The sequence below is a fragment of the Homalodisca vitripennis genome, chromosome 1, assembly GCF_021130785.1.
Source record: "Homalodisca vitripennis isolate AUS2020 chromosome 1, UT_GWSS_2.1, whole genome shotgun sequence".
Lineage (NCBI taxonomy): Eukaryota > Metazoa > Arthropoda > Insecta > Hemiptera > Cicadellidae > Homalodisca > Homalodisca vitripennis.
Window position 1 is genome coordinate 189383616 of NC_060207.1, and position 16285 is coordinate 189399900.

General features: G+C 35.5%; 1 protein-coding gene across 1 annotated transcript in view; it reads right to left on the minus strand.

The window, feature by feature from the left end:
- Window positions 1-16285, minus strand: part of LOC124354333 (3'-5' RNA helicase YTHDC2-like) — a 97279-nt gene that overhangs the window by 57049 nt on the left and 23945 nt on the right. The window contains exons 8-14 of the mRNA XM_046804704.1: window positions 15335-15618; window positions 13737-13791; window positions 13283-13454; window positions 5830-5976; window positions 2236-2420; window positions 1969-2132; window positions 239-366 (exon numbers count right to left, since the gene is read on the minus strand). Of these exons, the coding sequence (XP_046660660.1) occupies window positions 239-366; window positions 1969-2132; window positions 2236-2420; window positions 5830-5976; window positions 13283-13454; window positions 13737-13791; window positions 15335-15618 (1135 nt within the window). The remainder of the gene's footprint in view (window positions 1-238; window positions 367-1968; window positions 2133-2235; window positions 2421-5829; window positions 5977-13282; window positions 13455-13736; window positions 13792-15334; window positions 15619-16285) is intronic.

The window sequence follows — 16285 nt, forward strand, 5'->3', positions numbered from 1 at the left end:
GTGCTTGAAATGTTGGATACTTGGATGATGTGATTAGGTTTGGACACTGTTCAGTGTTCAGGTTGTTTTCAACCAGACCTACTATAGATTTCAAACTAAATGATTGAGATTGTTGAGTTAGCAAATCTAGATCAAAGCAGCAAAAGCTAACAAAAGTGTAGTTTTAAAACTCAGAAATGTTAAGTTACAGATTCACATAAAAACAACATCTCGAAAAACTGTACTCCTATATACAAACCTGCATTTTTGAGTGTAAAATAAACATAGCAAGTTTTCCATACTCATTAAACTTTTTTTCATTGGCCAAAATCCTGTCCTTGACGCTGACTATGTGATCATATCCAGGTAGAAAGATCAAAACTGCACCTACAAAAATTAAACAACTATGACAAATTAAACCCAAATAATTTGTTTATGTAACGCAAAAAAATCAATTACATTTTAATATTACTAATATATTATTCAAAATAAAGTAATATTCTAATCTTATTTTAAACTAATCAAGGCATATAAATGCATGTATTTCATATATCAACGTGAGTTTGGCCATAGATTTAAGAAACAAGTAGGTTCGCGTATCAATCAAAATTTCCCTCCATTAAGAGCACTTTTAAACATGCAATTATTTTTTGCCAGTAAGGTAAAAATAATATCTGGCAAAAAAGTGTTGGATGCGGCACATATATTACTGTACCAGTAAAGAAATGAATTTCATGCCAAAGTCTTCAGATTAAATCTGTCTTGATATCTTGCAACGTGATAAATTCACATTTTTGTTAATTTAGTCAGGTTTAATAGCAGTATTATAATAATAAAAGTTCCAGTGAGGGTATTACAACACAAGAGTGTGCTGATATCAAATCTTGTCACAGACTTTAATCACTGACTTTCCACTCTATTATTTTTCCTTTATTAGTAAATAAATAAAAATGTTACCTGTTTACAGGATTGGACTCAGTTTGTTTACAATTTTATTTATTCTGCAGTCGTCTCGTTACCATCATGGTTAACCATAAGACCAATGTAAAAATATTTCCTAACACTCAGCCAAATCCCATGGAGTGATATGCACCATCCAAACTCAGTGTTGCCTATGTACGAAAAAAGCTTCATTCCAAGCTTATAGGTCAGTTTATTTTCAAGATATTGAGCGAACAAACAGGACTTAAAATTTCCAGCCCATCGAGGGACAGGCTTCACTAATGCTCAGCCAATTATGATAATTTGTCAGCAAACTAACTGAGCTTTCTTTTCGGTCCCCTGAGGCTTAAGAGTAAATTCTTAGAACTCCCAACTCATTAATTATCATTTTAACCGCCCTTATACTACTTACTGAACTGGATTAAGGAGAGAGTGGTAAAAAAGTGTTTAACATCAACTCTATAGAGTCAAGGGTGAAACTTCATGAATCTTGTAATCCTTACCACACAGACCAGGTGTCTGACTAATTGTTCTCATTTTGACTCTATAACTAGTGTTTTTGTTAAGTTATAGACTTTTATATATTATTCTTAATATGTCATATGTGTACTACTTGTTTAACAACACTTTCAAACTCAGCGATTTCAAAAATGGATGATTAATACATTTCTTGTTATACTGCATCAACTGACTATTTACTGGTAAATTATTGGCATTGTGTGGAGCTGCTTTTGGTCATCCAGAGCTTTAAATTATTTTAAAATTACTAATAGGTTATTTTTGTTCAAATAGTCAACCATACATTTTAGAACTGATAATTTTCGGTGATTCATCTTCATTGTTATTCAATTTTCCTCCTTGTTTATCTTTTTATTTATTAATTAATTTAACACAAATTATCAGTCTTGAAAATAATTTGAAACTATTATATACTGACACCTCCCCTTTTAATACTAATAAGATGTTTTCAAACTATCGTATCTATGTGAAAACATAAGCAGAAGAACCTTATTACTGGTGTATAAAAGATGGATACTACTAACATACCTTTCTTTCCGCTCTCATGGATGGTACTCAAAATGTGAATTATGAGGTCCACATCAACTTGCTCCTCGTCGAAACATCGCTCGTACACATCAATCAACAATTTAGACTCTTCTGATAATTCGACTTCTACATCAGGTTTGCATGGCTCGTACTCATAATATATCCTGAACACAAAAGAATACAAATATAAACACAAGTGAGAGTGCTTGATTACAACAATGGTCATTCATAGATTAACTTGTGACTGTAGAATGATATAGTACCGACATGTAAACTTGCAGCAACTCCACCACGTCCTGGTGACCATTCTCTGTCGCCCAGTCGAGAGCAGTCCTCTCGTCAGAGCCGGCCTTGATGTTGACTTTGGCTCCCAGAGACAGCAAGTGCTCGGCCATGTCTACACTACCTCTGGCTGCTGCAGCCATCAACGCTGTCAGCCCTGTGTCCGAGTGCTATCAACAGTGAGAGTTGATCAACGTCCAGTCACCAAGTTACAGATCAGTGATGATTTGTAAACTAACATAATGAGCTTATATTAGACTTGTCAACATCAGACTAAGGGTATATTGTAGAAATGTTTCATTATTAAATTAACAAATATGAATTGCAACAAATCAATATACAGGACATAAAATGTAAGGCACGCTAAAAAGGGGGGGGGGTAAAAAGTAAGGTACGCTGGGGAAAATTGGTACATGGTCTTGACTGTGTGATAAGCATGAGAGCTGTTGTGTGCTCTAGTGGTAATATTCTTGTTTTCTTTTTATTTGTCAATTATAACATTTTTTTTGCATGATAAGTTCATTAGGTTTTGTTACTTTTCTGTTTTGTTTATTGTTATTGTTATTTAGATATAAGATTCTATTTATTGTTATTTAGATATAATATTCTATTTATTGTTATTGCTGTTTATGAAGTGTTTATTTATAAACTATTTCTCTATATATTTATAAGTGATAGATGTAATGTAGAATACTGAGAATGTATAAATTGGTATGTATTGGTTGTAGTATTAGGGATACTATATGGAATACTAATATGGAAGTAGGCACACATAAAATGAAAAATAGTTTAATTACTAAGTAGCTATAATGCCCACACACACCATTTTTGGTGTCTGGGTTATTTTTGCATGTCATGATATTGTATATTTCTGAATAAAGGATTTCTGACTTCTGACTTCTTCTGAAAATGTAAAGGTTTTTTCAGAAGTCAAAAGTTTGATTGTTTTGAACAGCCAATGTGTGATTGACAAAGTCATAGATAAAACATATAAATCATTGTAGGTCTATTCTAACATAAAAAAATAACAAAAATAACCATAATAAAATATTACAGGTTGACTTAATCAATATTATTACAAGACTTAATATAAATTATTATATGAATTATTTTGAAATGTATATATATATATATATATATATATATATATATATATATATATATATATACAGGGTGAATATAAAGTCAGGACCCCCCCCCTCTACTTTTTTCCATAGGTAATATAAGGAGATATCCTTTGGGTAGTGGTGGTGCAATATGGAAATGAAGTTTCATTTTATGATTTAGAAAATTTTTTTGTCCCCCAAAAATACAAAATTTTGGGGGCAACCCAAAAATTTCAAATGTAAACCCCTATCAAGTGACCCCTCATTATAAAAGAGCATGAAAAATACTGAAATAGTGGTGAAAACCAGAGATTGCTATCTCTTTCCTAATCCGAAATAATAGCCATTATTACCCAGAACAATTTTTAATAACTCACCACGTCACGAAGTCAAATCAAATGTTCAAACTGAAGGCCTCATACTATTTGGCAGTGAGGACAAAGCGTAAAGTGAACGCCTCTCTCTGACGTTTTGGAAAGTCTGAGGTGGTATTTGGTTGCAAGAATCAATAATCCTGTTTCCTAAATCTTCGAGGTTTGCTACTGGTGTTTTGTAAATTATGGATTTTATGTGACCCCACAGAAAAAAGTCTATGGGTGTAAGGTCCGGAGACCGTGCAAGCCATTCTATTACACCACGCCTACCACTGACCACGTAGCTGAGTTCCCAGGAAATGTCGTACAGCACGATGATAATGTGGTGGGGCACCATCTTGCTGGAAATGAACGATTTCTTCTTCAAATTCATGTTGATTCTCCTTAATAACAGTATTTATTGCAGGAAAAATTTATTCTTGTAACATTTCCAAATACAGTTGACCATTGAGATTCCCATTAATAAAAAATGGTCCTATAATGTGATTCCCCAAAAATCCCGGCCCAAAACATCAACTTTTTCTGGGTACTGGGTGCGAGATTCACGGAAAACATGGGGATTTTTCTGTGTCCCAGTACCCTGCAGTTGTGTTTGTTCACATCTCCATTGACGAAAAAACTGCATTCATCACTAAACACAGCGTTTCGAAACAAACAATGGATGAGCAGAAATTAGTGCTTCCATTTTCTTCACAAAAATTGTAGACGACGGTCTGGATCGTCTTCGTTTTCACTCATGGATAAGCTTAATTTTATATAAGCGTGATATTTATTTTTTTCAGTAACTTTACTACAGGACATTTGGGAAACATCACAAAGATTTGCTACTAATCTGGTGGACTGCTGCGGATCTTCAACAAATTGTGCAACAATTTCAAACTGTTTGTCACCGCCTAAAGGAGGGCCGACCTGAGCGTGGGGCATCTTTGATGGAACCAAATTCTCAGAACTTATTTACCAAAGTTCTTAAGTATTTCCTTGTCACAGGTCTATCAGGATGTGCCAAATTAAAAACCACCTTTCTGCCTCATGATAATTTTCATTCGAAGCCCCGAAAGTAAATATCATTTCTACTTTATCTTCGTGACTACGTGCCATTTTTACTCGTAATCAGTATTAATTAGATAGTATTATTTAAAACTTACAATGCGAAAGTGCATATAAATAAATTATTGTAATAACACTAAAACACATAAAAACTTCTCAAAATACTTCACGGAACAGTAAACACACAATACCACTGGATAATAATGATCTACTAAGATAATAAATACTGTCAAAGTATGACCTGTTCTCACAAAATTGAAACAAGGAAATGGACTAGTTTGTACTAACTGTACTTCGAACTGGGAAAGCCCAGTCACTCATTGGACAAATAAACTTCTTATCAGGTTACTTTCTAATATTGGATTCTTCGTCCATTCCATGCCTCACTCATTGAGAACACAAACAACCAATTAAACCTGTTTCCATGCAGACGGAAAACTGTACCCAAACAAAATAAATTTAGGTGTAAATATTTAATTACAATTTTTTATTGGCTATGTTGTTGGAAAGAGATAGCGATCTCTGGTTTTCACCACTATTTAAGTTTTTTCATGCTCTTTTAAAATGAGGGGTCACTTGATTGGGGTATTACATTTGAAATTTTTGGGTTGCCCCCAAAATTTCGCATTTTTGGGGGACAAAAAAAATTTCAAAATCATAAAATGAAACTTCCTTTCCATATTGCACCACTACCCAAAGGATATCTCCTTATATTACCTATAGAAAAAAGTAGAGGGGGGGGGGTCCTGACTTTATATTCACCCTGTATATATGTGTTGTGGAGACAACCATATGGTTTATCAGTATACTGTACATGTACAAGTTGAACGATTAAAGTTTAAATACTGAGGCTTATGCACAACTCTCTATATAGGCATTAGTAGTTTTCTTACTGAAAATGTCTAAAGTATTAAATATACTAAGGTTCTTTCCAATATCAGATGTTACACATTTGTATGGTAAATCTGAGAAACTGTTAAATAAAAACACTCATATAACTATTATTTCTAATAAAACATGACTTGCAAAAGTAGTTTATCAAATCCTCGTACCTGATAGTCCACAGAAATGTTCTCAGAAAGAATCAACTGCAACAGTTGTGTGAAAGCCTGTTCTGTGCCTGAAGCCCAAGCTTGGGCCAAGCATCTGTCCATATCTTGTTTCAAATACCCCTCCAACTCCACTATTTCTTGGCTCACCTTGAACCATAATAAGACAATACTTGATTTTACACAAAACAAATATAATAATCATCCTTGTATAACATCCATGAAACATCTGTTGCTAATTGCATCATTTCTCATTGCCAATAGAGTCATACAATTACCTAATTTTGACTCAATCAAACTAATTACACAAAAATCAAAATTATTTTTTATTTGAATATTTTATAAAAAATTAATACGATTCAAGCAATTGCATAATGGTTTTATTTAAACAGGGAGTGAATTAGGAAATTTTCCTCAAATGGTATTCATAAATGTTTTGAAATGATCATTTAATTCATGAATGGCTGATCAGAAAAACTATTTTGGAATGCAAAATCTTCTTAATTTATATAACCTCTCTGTGAAATCCTGCGAGTTAAACCACTGGATTACACCGACATGCAGTTCAGCATCAGTGTCAAATTGTTATGTAACAAGCCACATCCTCATCGCTGGAACAAATCCAGGCTGTATAAGAGGAAACTGAAACTTCCCACCCAAAACCATTCAAGAGCTCTTGTATACAATTGGCCGTGTGCGGACAAAAATTTCTTACAGAGTTTTCACCGACGCCTCCTACTATTGATGCGATTCCTCTGGTGCTCACACTAGGGACTTGCTCAACTGCTTCCAACACTCGCTCTTCTGCTTCCAATGTTCTAGTGGTTTTGGGGCCTACCGCAGTCATGCATCAAGGGTGCAAATGATCCAGTCTTCCTAAGACGATCATGAAGTCTTACAAATGTTTTCTCATTTGGTAAATTTATATTTGGAAACCTTTATTCATACAAACAACGAGCATCAGCACAGTTGTAGTTTGCAAGTCCATACATCAGGTGCATGTCCGTCATGTCTTCAAAAGAATACATAACACTACTAATTGCAAACTGATCTTATAAACATGTTAATTTGGTTATGTTTACATTTATTAGATGTTAAAAGTTCAGTAGTCAGTTCCATTGCTGCATTTCAATAACAGTAACAGTTGATTTAACAGCTGTTCACTGAATACTGCCAAATTATGGGCCATTTAGTTTGCATATGTAATACGAATCCTTCCATACAATGGTTATTTCTTAACTGATTTTTATACATAAGGTATCTTTGGAAACAAAAAAATATTTAAAAACTTTTTTGTGTCTTATAAAATTTTAATAAAAACAGTGGTTTATTAGATATTTCATCAAACAAAATTAACCCTAGATTACTTATGTGGTTTTTTTGTCACACGATCACTTATGTGTAGTAAATTTTACGACTTGGAAGCATTTTGTTTTAATCTTCCTAATAGTTAACTTTTCTGTATTTATAATATTTAAATCTTGTTAACCAACTCTCTGGCGTTTTGAGAAATATTTTTAAGAACATAAAAAACTCATTACAAGATACAAAACATTAAAAGAGGAAAAAACATTAAAAGATACTATGTTTTTATATAAAAAAATGGGAAAACATGTTTATAAAGTGAGGCAAAAAAGTCATGTAAAAAAATTTTTTTATTGAATAATAAGCAGCAGAATACAAAGTAAAAAAGGAATGAAATAAGATTTTTTAAATGTTGTACTGTTTTTTAGCTTGTTGTCTCTGTTAGGTGCATCATTGAAAAGTTATGTGTCACACTCCACGCAGCAGGTTGCTCGGTGTTGAGCACATATTGGGTGATTGCAATGACCCGCAGTAAGTTGTCGTCATGCGTCTTAGTGCTGCTGGGCAGTAAAAGCATGTTTTCCGTGGTCCTGGTCCTCTCGGAATTTCGGGGGTGTTCGGTATTCCAAGAATTTCACACATTTGGATTTTTGTTTCCTTCCTCAGATTGGGCGTTTGAAGTCGGGTTCTCATATGTGGTTCTGTCAATTGCTTGCACAATTCCTTCATGAAGAGCTTTCTTTTCATTGGTTTGTGACCCAAACGTATGTTGTTCATGCAATAAATGACGTAGAGTTCACAAAAGCAATGTTCAACATTTCCGTAAAACACGCAGAGTGCCAACGACGTGTTTTTCTGCTGCAGGACATGTCCCCGCACATCTTGTCAAGCGTGTCCACTGCTCCTTTTCATGAATGATTTTCAGGTTTTTTTGGTTTCCTGATTCAGATTCATGCCAGAGTGCATAGTAGATAGCAAATCAACGACCTTATTGGTTTTTGGTTTGTAGGAAACCAAAGTTTTCTCCTTGTCAAAAAGAAACATGGAAGAACCAACTGGCCGTTCTTTTCTGTTGGCAAGTTCCTTTGGAACACCTTTTCTTTTTATACGGATTGTCCCTATTGTGGTTATATTGTAAGGCTGTTGCAGGAGTTCCTCAGCAAGTGGTACATTTGTGAACCAGTTGTCGGTGGTAACAACACTTCTATTAGATCCATGAATGCTTCTAGTCACAGTTTTCACGAAATAATCAACTGCAGACTTGCCCTTGTGTTGGAGTTTTTTTTCCTAAGTAGGGTGTTCCATCGACCACATAATAGGTGGTGGTGTCACAACATAGAACAATTTTGATCCCATATTTAGCCGGTTTATTAGGAATATACATCCTAAATGGGCATTTTTCCTCTGAAGGCTAAGAGCTGCTCGTCCACTGTTACGTAACTACCAGGTTTGTAATTTTGTTCTGCAGTTTCCCGGACAAATGCTTCCCATAGCTCTCTAATTAGAGCGAAAGGATCCGTCATTTTGCGTTCCTCACGTGTGGCTCTATTTGTCAAAACGGAGTGACAGCACAATAAATTCAAAACGATCACAGGTCATGGTACATTTGTACCGGGAACCACTCCATACACTGTCAAACATTTCTCTGGCAGCTAAATGATTATCATGAGACCATGCAGAGTTCACCAAAATACCAAGAAACGCGTTCATCTCTTGCATACCTATAGGTTGTATTGTATTTACTGCCTGATTTCTGTAATTAGTTCTAAGTCGATCCATTTCTTCATTTGTGTGGAGCAGAACTTTACTTATCATGGCTTCATCAAATATTTTCAAGAAAACTTGATAGAGGCAGTACAGATCCACGGGCGGTTCCTACAACATCACGTTTCGAGAGCACAATGTTTCTCATTGGAGTACGAGCATTCGTAGGCTGCGGTTTAGTGTGCACACATGCTTGTTCTTAGCTCTAATAATAGTAGCTTTAGGAATAAAAATATTTGCATCTACTGTAAATTGTGTTTGGTTGGAATCTGCATCGGGATCTGACGCATTTTCAGGTACAGCATCAGGCAAGATGTTATATTCAGTCAAATCGTTGGCACTATCATCATAAGTTGAAAAGGTCAGCATTGGGCTGTGCTGAAAGGTTAGATCTAGGCCTACATACTTGCTGTGCGGTAGATGTTGATGGAAGCTCAATATTAGACTTACGCCTTTTCTTCTTCTTACGTTTTACCTCATTGTCACTGTCTGACTCTGATTCACTCTCGAAAACTCTGAGGCCTTTTTCTGGTGGAAAGTAGGTTTCATCTGCGTCTATATCGTCCACATCTGTGTCCTCTACTTCATCAACTTCACATTGATCCTCATTGTCACTTCCACTGTCATTGGAAGAACGATGAGTTTCCTCGTCACTAGACTCTTCCAGGTATTGTCTTATTTGATTAGTCATACGCTCATAGTCTTCATCCATTGTGAGAAAATCACAAAAACTAAAATCTAAACACACGCACTAAAATCTAATGAAAAACAAACTATGATCAACTAAGGATAAAAGTTACACCATCACTTATGTATCGTCAGATTTACGACGCGAACTCGGAACAACAAAGAAGCAAGTGACCTGTTGGACGGCTACTCCGCGACTGAGCTAGTCTATTGGAGTGGGGAAGGTACTGTGGAGAGGGGGGCGTGACCTTGACTCTGATGGTGGGGTGTGGCATTTTTGCAAATGGCGAGTCGTCATTTTTTACGATACATAAGTGTTCTAGGGTTAAATGGCCGCCATTTTGAAAATATTAGAACTTTGGTTAAAACGGTCTGAGAATATGCAGAATAGTTCTACAATCCCCTAGGGTGGCATCTAACCTTCTCTCCCTAAGTAGATCGGTGTCTTCTCAGGTTATGGGTCTGATTATGGGACATGGTCAACTGAGGAATCATCTTCACAGAGTTGGTATCCTTCGGGAGGATCCGCTCTGTAGAATGTGTGACGAGCAAGAAGAAACTGCTGAACTGCTCTTTGACTGCCCTGCAATAGCAAGGGAGTGGTATGCAATCTTTGGTAGTTTTGATAAGGGTGACGAATTTCCCCAGGAGGACCTGATTGGTTGTTTTCGGCGGTTTGTGGAACTGCTGAAACTGTAGACTGGTCGGTCTCATAGTGTGCTTTGCAAAAGGCCGTTGAGGCTTATGTGCATAGCAATAGACCACCCCACTGAAGAAGAAGTACAGTACAACCCCGATAAGTCGGGGCCCCCGTTAACCCGGAAGTCCGGCTAAACCCGGACCGATTTTCAATAAAAAAATAAAAAATCAGACAAACATTTCAATAATAAAAACGTAATATTTTTGAGTGGTATAGTATCCGTGAAATCGATGTTGTATCAGTATTTGATGGGACTGTACGACAGTGAGTGTGTGACTCATGGCACACGGCGGCCGAGTGGCGGTCCATTGTCCCGGATTCTCGGAAACAATAACAGACGCGTATTTCCCCAAATCCTCTCCCACGCTACCGCCTGGCCCCTCAGTACCTTTCCTACTTTCGCTCCGCTCTCGCTTGTGCCCGTGTTGTGTGTGTAGTGTACTGTATTGTTTTTGCTTCTGTTCTCCAATCGTGCTTCAGATAGTGTGCTTCATTTGTGTTGTGCGTTTTGTTTTTATCTACGCGATGGCAACAAAACGTAAAACATGTGTTAGTGACAATGGAAAAGAGACTAGAGGCATTAGGTAGGATTGATAAAGGCGAAGCTTTAAAAAACAATTGCAGCATCTTATGGTGTCGGTACATCTACAGTATCGGATGGAAAGAAAATAGGACAAAAATCGAAGAATTTTGTTTCAAGATGATAACAAAAGACAGTTTGGGCAATCGGTGCAAAGCTAAGAAAGCTAAAAACGAGACTCTTTGTATGTTTGGTTTTGTGCGGAAAGGGAACGTGGTTTTGCCAGTGTCTGGGCCTATCATTCAAGAAAAGGCAATCAAGCTGAACAAACAGTTGTCTGATTGTGAACCAAATTTTACTGCGAGTCAAGGATGGTTGGATAGGTGGAAAAACGGTATGGTATTCGCCAACTATCTATCACAGGAGAAAATCTATCTGGGGACAACAGCAACTGCTGATGACTATAAAAACAAGTTTTTTGGATTTTGTTAAAGAAGAAAATTTTACGGCAAATCAAATATATAACTAACGCCGATGAGACAGGTCTGTTTTACAGAATGTTGCCCGAGCAAAACTTTGGCCTCAAAACTGAAAAAGACGCAAAGGGATACAACAAAAGCAAAGACCTATTGACAATAATGGCCTGCAGCAATGCCTTCGGGGAAGCATAAATTTCCTCTACTCTTAATAGGAAAAGCGAAAAAATCCACTGAGCACTGAAAAACGTAAATCAGGATTCTCTACCAGTTGTCTACAAGTCTCAAAGAAGTGCATGGTTGGTTGGACAGCAACACTTTTAAAAACTGGTTTTTTTTATTGTTTTGTGCCAGGTGACGAAATATTTAAAAGATTGTGGGTTGCCAATTATAGCTGTCCTACTAATTGATAAATGCTCCTTTACATCCGTCTGCAGATATGCTGGTCAGTGGGGGACAACACCGTCAAGTTTTTGCCGGCCTAATGTAACAGCGCTATTACAGCCCATGGACCAGGGGGTTCTCGAGAAAATCAAGGTTTACAGAAGACAGATGCTAAGCACAATCATTGACAATGAAGGAGAACACGGTGTAGTTGAGATTCTCAAAACATTTAATGTGAAAACTGTAATGTACATAACTGCAGAATTTTGGGAACACGTGACTAGAATCAGCTTAATTAAATCTTGGAAAAAAAAACTGTGGAAGGGGTGTATGCGACTTGCCTGAAAATATAATTCAACCAGTGGGGAACTGTAATATGGAAAATGACTCTCCAGACGATGTCCAGCCCCAAGAACTTTTGGATATGTTCCAAAAATATTGATGGCTGCTCTGAAGTCGATGAAAATGACGTTACTCTGTGGTTAGGGGCAGACAATAACGGCTCATGTTGAAGAGACTGCGGGATCGCACAGCACGCAAGCGGCAGACGACATTGGCACAACCAAAGCTGACTGAGTTTTTTTACCAGGAAATGAACAGTTATAAATGTACTGTAAGGATTAATAATAATTTAATGTGCATATGTTTGATGTTTTTTACAATTATAATGGAGTTTATCTGAAAGTATACCGTATTTTATTAATTTTTACCTAATTATCCTGCTAACCCGGATTTTCGTTAAAACCCGAATCGGCCGCGGTCCCGATTAATCCGACTTATCGAGGTTCCACTGTATACCTACGTTAATAAAGAAAGGTCTACAGGAATCTTTATCACTAATACTATAATAACCTATAGGCTCTCACAAATTAGGTCTGCTCCAGCAGAGTTACTCCATAGAAGAGTACCATAGATAAGGTGAACACTGAAAAGTGCAAAATAGGCTATAACAACTATGAATCTTGCCATAGAACATCAACATCTGCTGCAATAATTAGAAAAAAACCACACACACTGCAATGAGTATTTACATTTTTTTGTTGTAATTTAGAATTTTTTAATATGTAGTTAATTACATTTCACACAATGGATTGTAAAATAAAAATACTAAATACATACAAAAATTTGTTTGATTAAAAAGTGTCTTCATTTTGATTTTGATTGGTTTGTAATTATTGAGTTTTATAAACGTAAAATTTTTTAAAAATCAAATTTAATGCAACAATATAGAGAAACATCTATTTTAAACAAAGTTTAAAATTTTATTGCTATACCATAAATGTACAAAGTTTCGAATATAACAAAAGTTACATTTTCGGAAAATTGCTGTCACCAGGCCTGCAGAAGCTTAAATAATTACTACCTCAATGGGTTAAGGATCCGACAGAACTTTTAAAAATCATCTTGTTGTCAGTCCAATCCAGGCAATATTGTAATTCTAGGGAGGATTCTAGAAGTTAATGTTCAAATGTTGTTTATCGTATACATGACAGGTTGTGTAAAAGATTGAGTAGATCACAGGTGGAGTGAGTAAAGTCGTTTATAAACTTAACAATATGACTTTATCAATATGTAATATATGTAAGTACGCCTGAGATAGGACAGATTCCAGCACCTCACCTCTACTGACTGCTGACCAAGGATGGGCGTTGCTGTGTAGGTCAAGCTTTGTTGGTTGGAGCTCCCGTTTACATTTAGGGCTGATATCCAGTTCTTTAGATCCAACTTGTTTTGTTTCACCCGCTCTATGTCTTTCTTCACTTTCACCATTTCTTTTGTCATATATCCGGTTCTGGAAAATCAAAATTACTTGTCAACATTAAACTTTTATACACTGTATATACCCACACACGTTATATATTACAACTTTTAACCGGAGGTGGTTTTATACAGGTATCATGAAACATAAAGATATGAGGGCATGTTTAAAAGTCGTTTTATGACCTAATAATCATAATGAGTTTCTTCAATAATAGAAAATAAGACTACTTGGCGTGTTATTTTACACATTACATAATTTATTATGTATCATATAGGAATTAACTAGCTGTATTGATTAAGAAATCAAACTTACTTCTTTAAGATATCCTCCAGGAAGAATTCTTGAACTTCATACAATCTTCCTGGTACTGCAAATAATGTTGTACGTATTAAAAATATATGTAAATGCAGATTTGAGATAAACAATCAATCATAAATATGAAGATTCTTTGTAGAGTAAAGAACTTTTTCACCTAACGTATGTCATATAGTTTTAAATTTTTGCAGCCAACCAATTTCTACCCTTGTTAGAAAAAAGGCCTGATTTAACACTTCACTGCAGACTTACGAGTGATCATCACTAGTCTGTCAAATTAAATGTATTAATAAGGAGCAATACAAGCTATTTAGTATAAACTTGCATCTTCTTCTTGCATTTCTTCCAATTACATAATTGAGTTCTTTATTCACTAAAGAGTTGCCTAAACATCTTTATTTCAACCATTTTTCATACTGATAACATAAACAACATAATTGCAAGTATACCTCAAAAGTTCTACTGAACACATTTTTAAGTTTAAAAATTATTTCTGTCACTAAAGGAAGAGATTTATAGACTACAGACTGAGAACTTTGAAAAACAGTTTATGTAACAAGATATACATTTAAAAATAATTCTTTTACATTTTTGAATGTATTAACTCTACAAATTCACTCCATGATAATAGATAGAATATATGTGTAGAATCGTTTTGCAATAAACGTTACAGAACTTGAACTAAAATTGTTCAAGTAATCCAAACTTCATTAATGGCATATTTGTATTTAAGTCTCATACATTTTTCTAATTTTACAGTAAATATTGGCCTACTTAAAACAATGTTGTTAAGGTGTTTGATAAATAAGATCCAATTTAATTCCCATACAAACAGCAATGTGAGAACATATGTTTGTAAAATAAATCCATTAATTAAGGCTTTAAAAACAACAAGGTGATCTTGATAACAGAAATATTCCAAAATGGGGATAATAGACAAAATTATAATATGACAAGTATTACAATTATTGACAGCTCCAGAATGTCATTGTATAAGTTGCCATTCAACAGTTGATGCTTCTTTGAACCAGAACTAATCATAACCTACTGGGAATTCACTACAGATGTAAACATGCAACCCATTAGAGCAGCCTGCACGAAATAGTCTGATGAAGAATGATGAATCTGAATCCTCCCTCAACTTCATCTGAATCCGCCTGTTGCAATAAAAAAAGATTATCACCGGTTGTTATCATTAACAAATATACAAATGTTTGTCTGTTTTGCAGACAAAATTGAAATCAAGCAGACAGTATGTAATCATCACTACGTAATAGCAGGAACAGCTGGTAGTCAGCAGCGATATGGCAACACTGTCTAAAATGTCATCATACTATTTAGGTGCAGACTGCTCTAGTAATTTATCATAATGGAGTTTATGATATTGTGAACATATGAATGTAGCTCCAGCTAACATTCCATGACTCAAATATACCTTATGTACGACATCTAGGTGGTTGGATGTATGACAACAATAATTTGGATGTTATAATTTAGTTATTTACAAAAAAAAAGACATTCCAACTTGCTTAAATTTTCCGACATCACTTTAAAAGAAAAATTACATTCAATAGCATTTTCTAATGTTAGAATACCAGTGATGATGGGACAAGTGTTTCCCGAGATGACTGGGCAATTAGTGAAGTACTTGGAGAACATCTGTGTATCCAGAGAGGATGACATGAGCACGAGCTTTAGACCACGATACTTGGCGAGTGCATCACGCAGCACAATCAGCATGAAGTCACTGAGTCGGTCACGTTCATGAATCTCGTCGATGATGACATGGGTCACAGTAGCCAGCAGTGAGTCACCACAGAGTAATGTACGCAGCAGAATCCCATTGGTGCAGTACGTCAGGATTGTGTTCGGAGAGATTCTGTACAGAGATTTTTCATCATTACATACTTTAATATAGTATATTTTGAAGATTATAGCATTTTTTCTGATAGGTACCAATTTGTCAAAATAAGCGACCAGAGGTCTGATATTATGAGGGTGACAAGGGGATTCACTAGGGCTCAGTCCTGGGTCCCTTCTTGTTCATGGTTTCATTAATGACCACCCAAAATTTCTATCCAACAAGTGTGTACTTTATGCTGACAACACTTCCTTGATGTGTTCTTGTAAACCTCCTGAACTTAATCTTATAAGGATGAACTATATGAAAGAGAGATCTACCTCAGTTGTAATGCAAATAGTCAAACGTTTGTATGGAATACAGAACATAGAACAACAACAATAACTTTCTTTAAAACAAAAATAAAGCCTGACGTGTAAAATATGTAAGATGTTTCTTTCTCTATCACTTATACTTCTTTCTTTTTTTCCCCTCCAGACTTTGATGATCCCTTCACAATTTTTTCTGTACGTAAAGCTAGTATTATCAGCTATGAAAAAAAGTTTCCGGTCCATTCACACTGGGAACAATGAACCATCCAGATTATACTTGCACATTGTTTTGCTGCTTTGGTTTTTCCTTGATATTTTACATTCAGAGCAAATCAGAGTCAATCGATGCGTATTTAAAAATATACCTAACTACA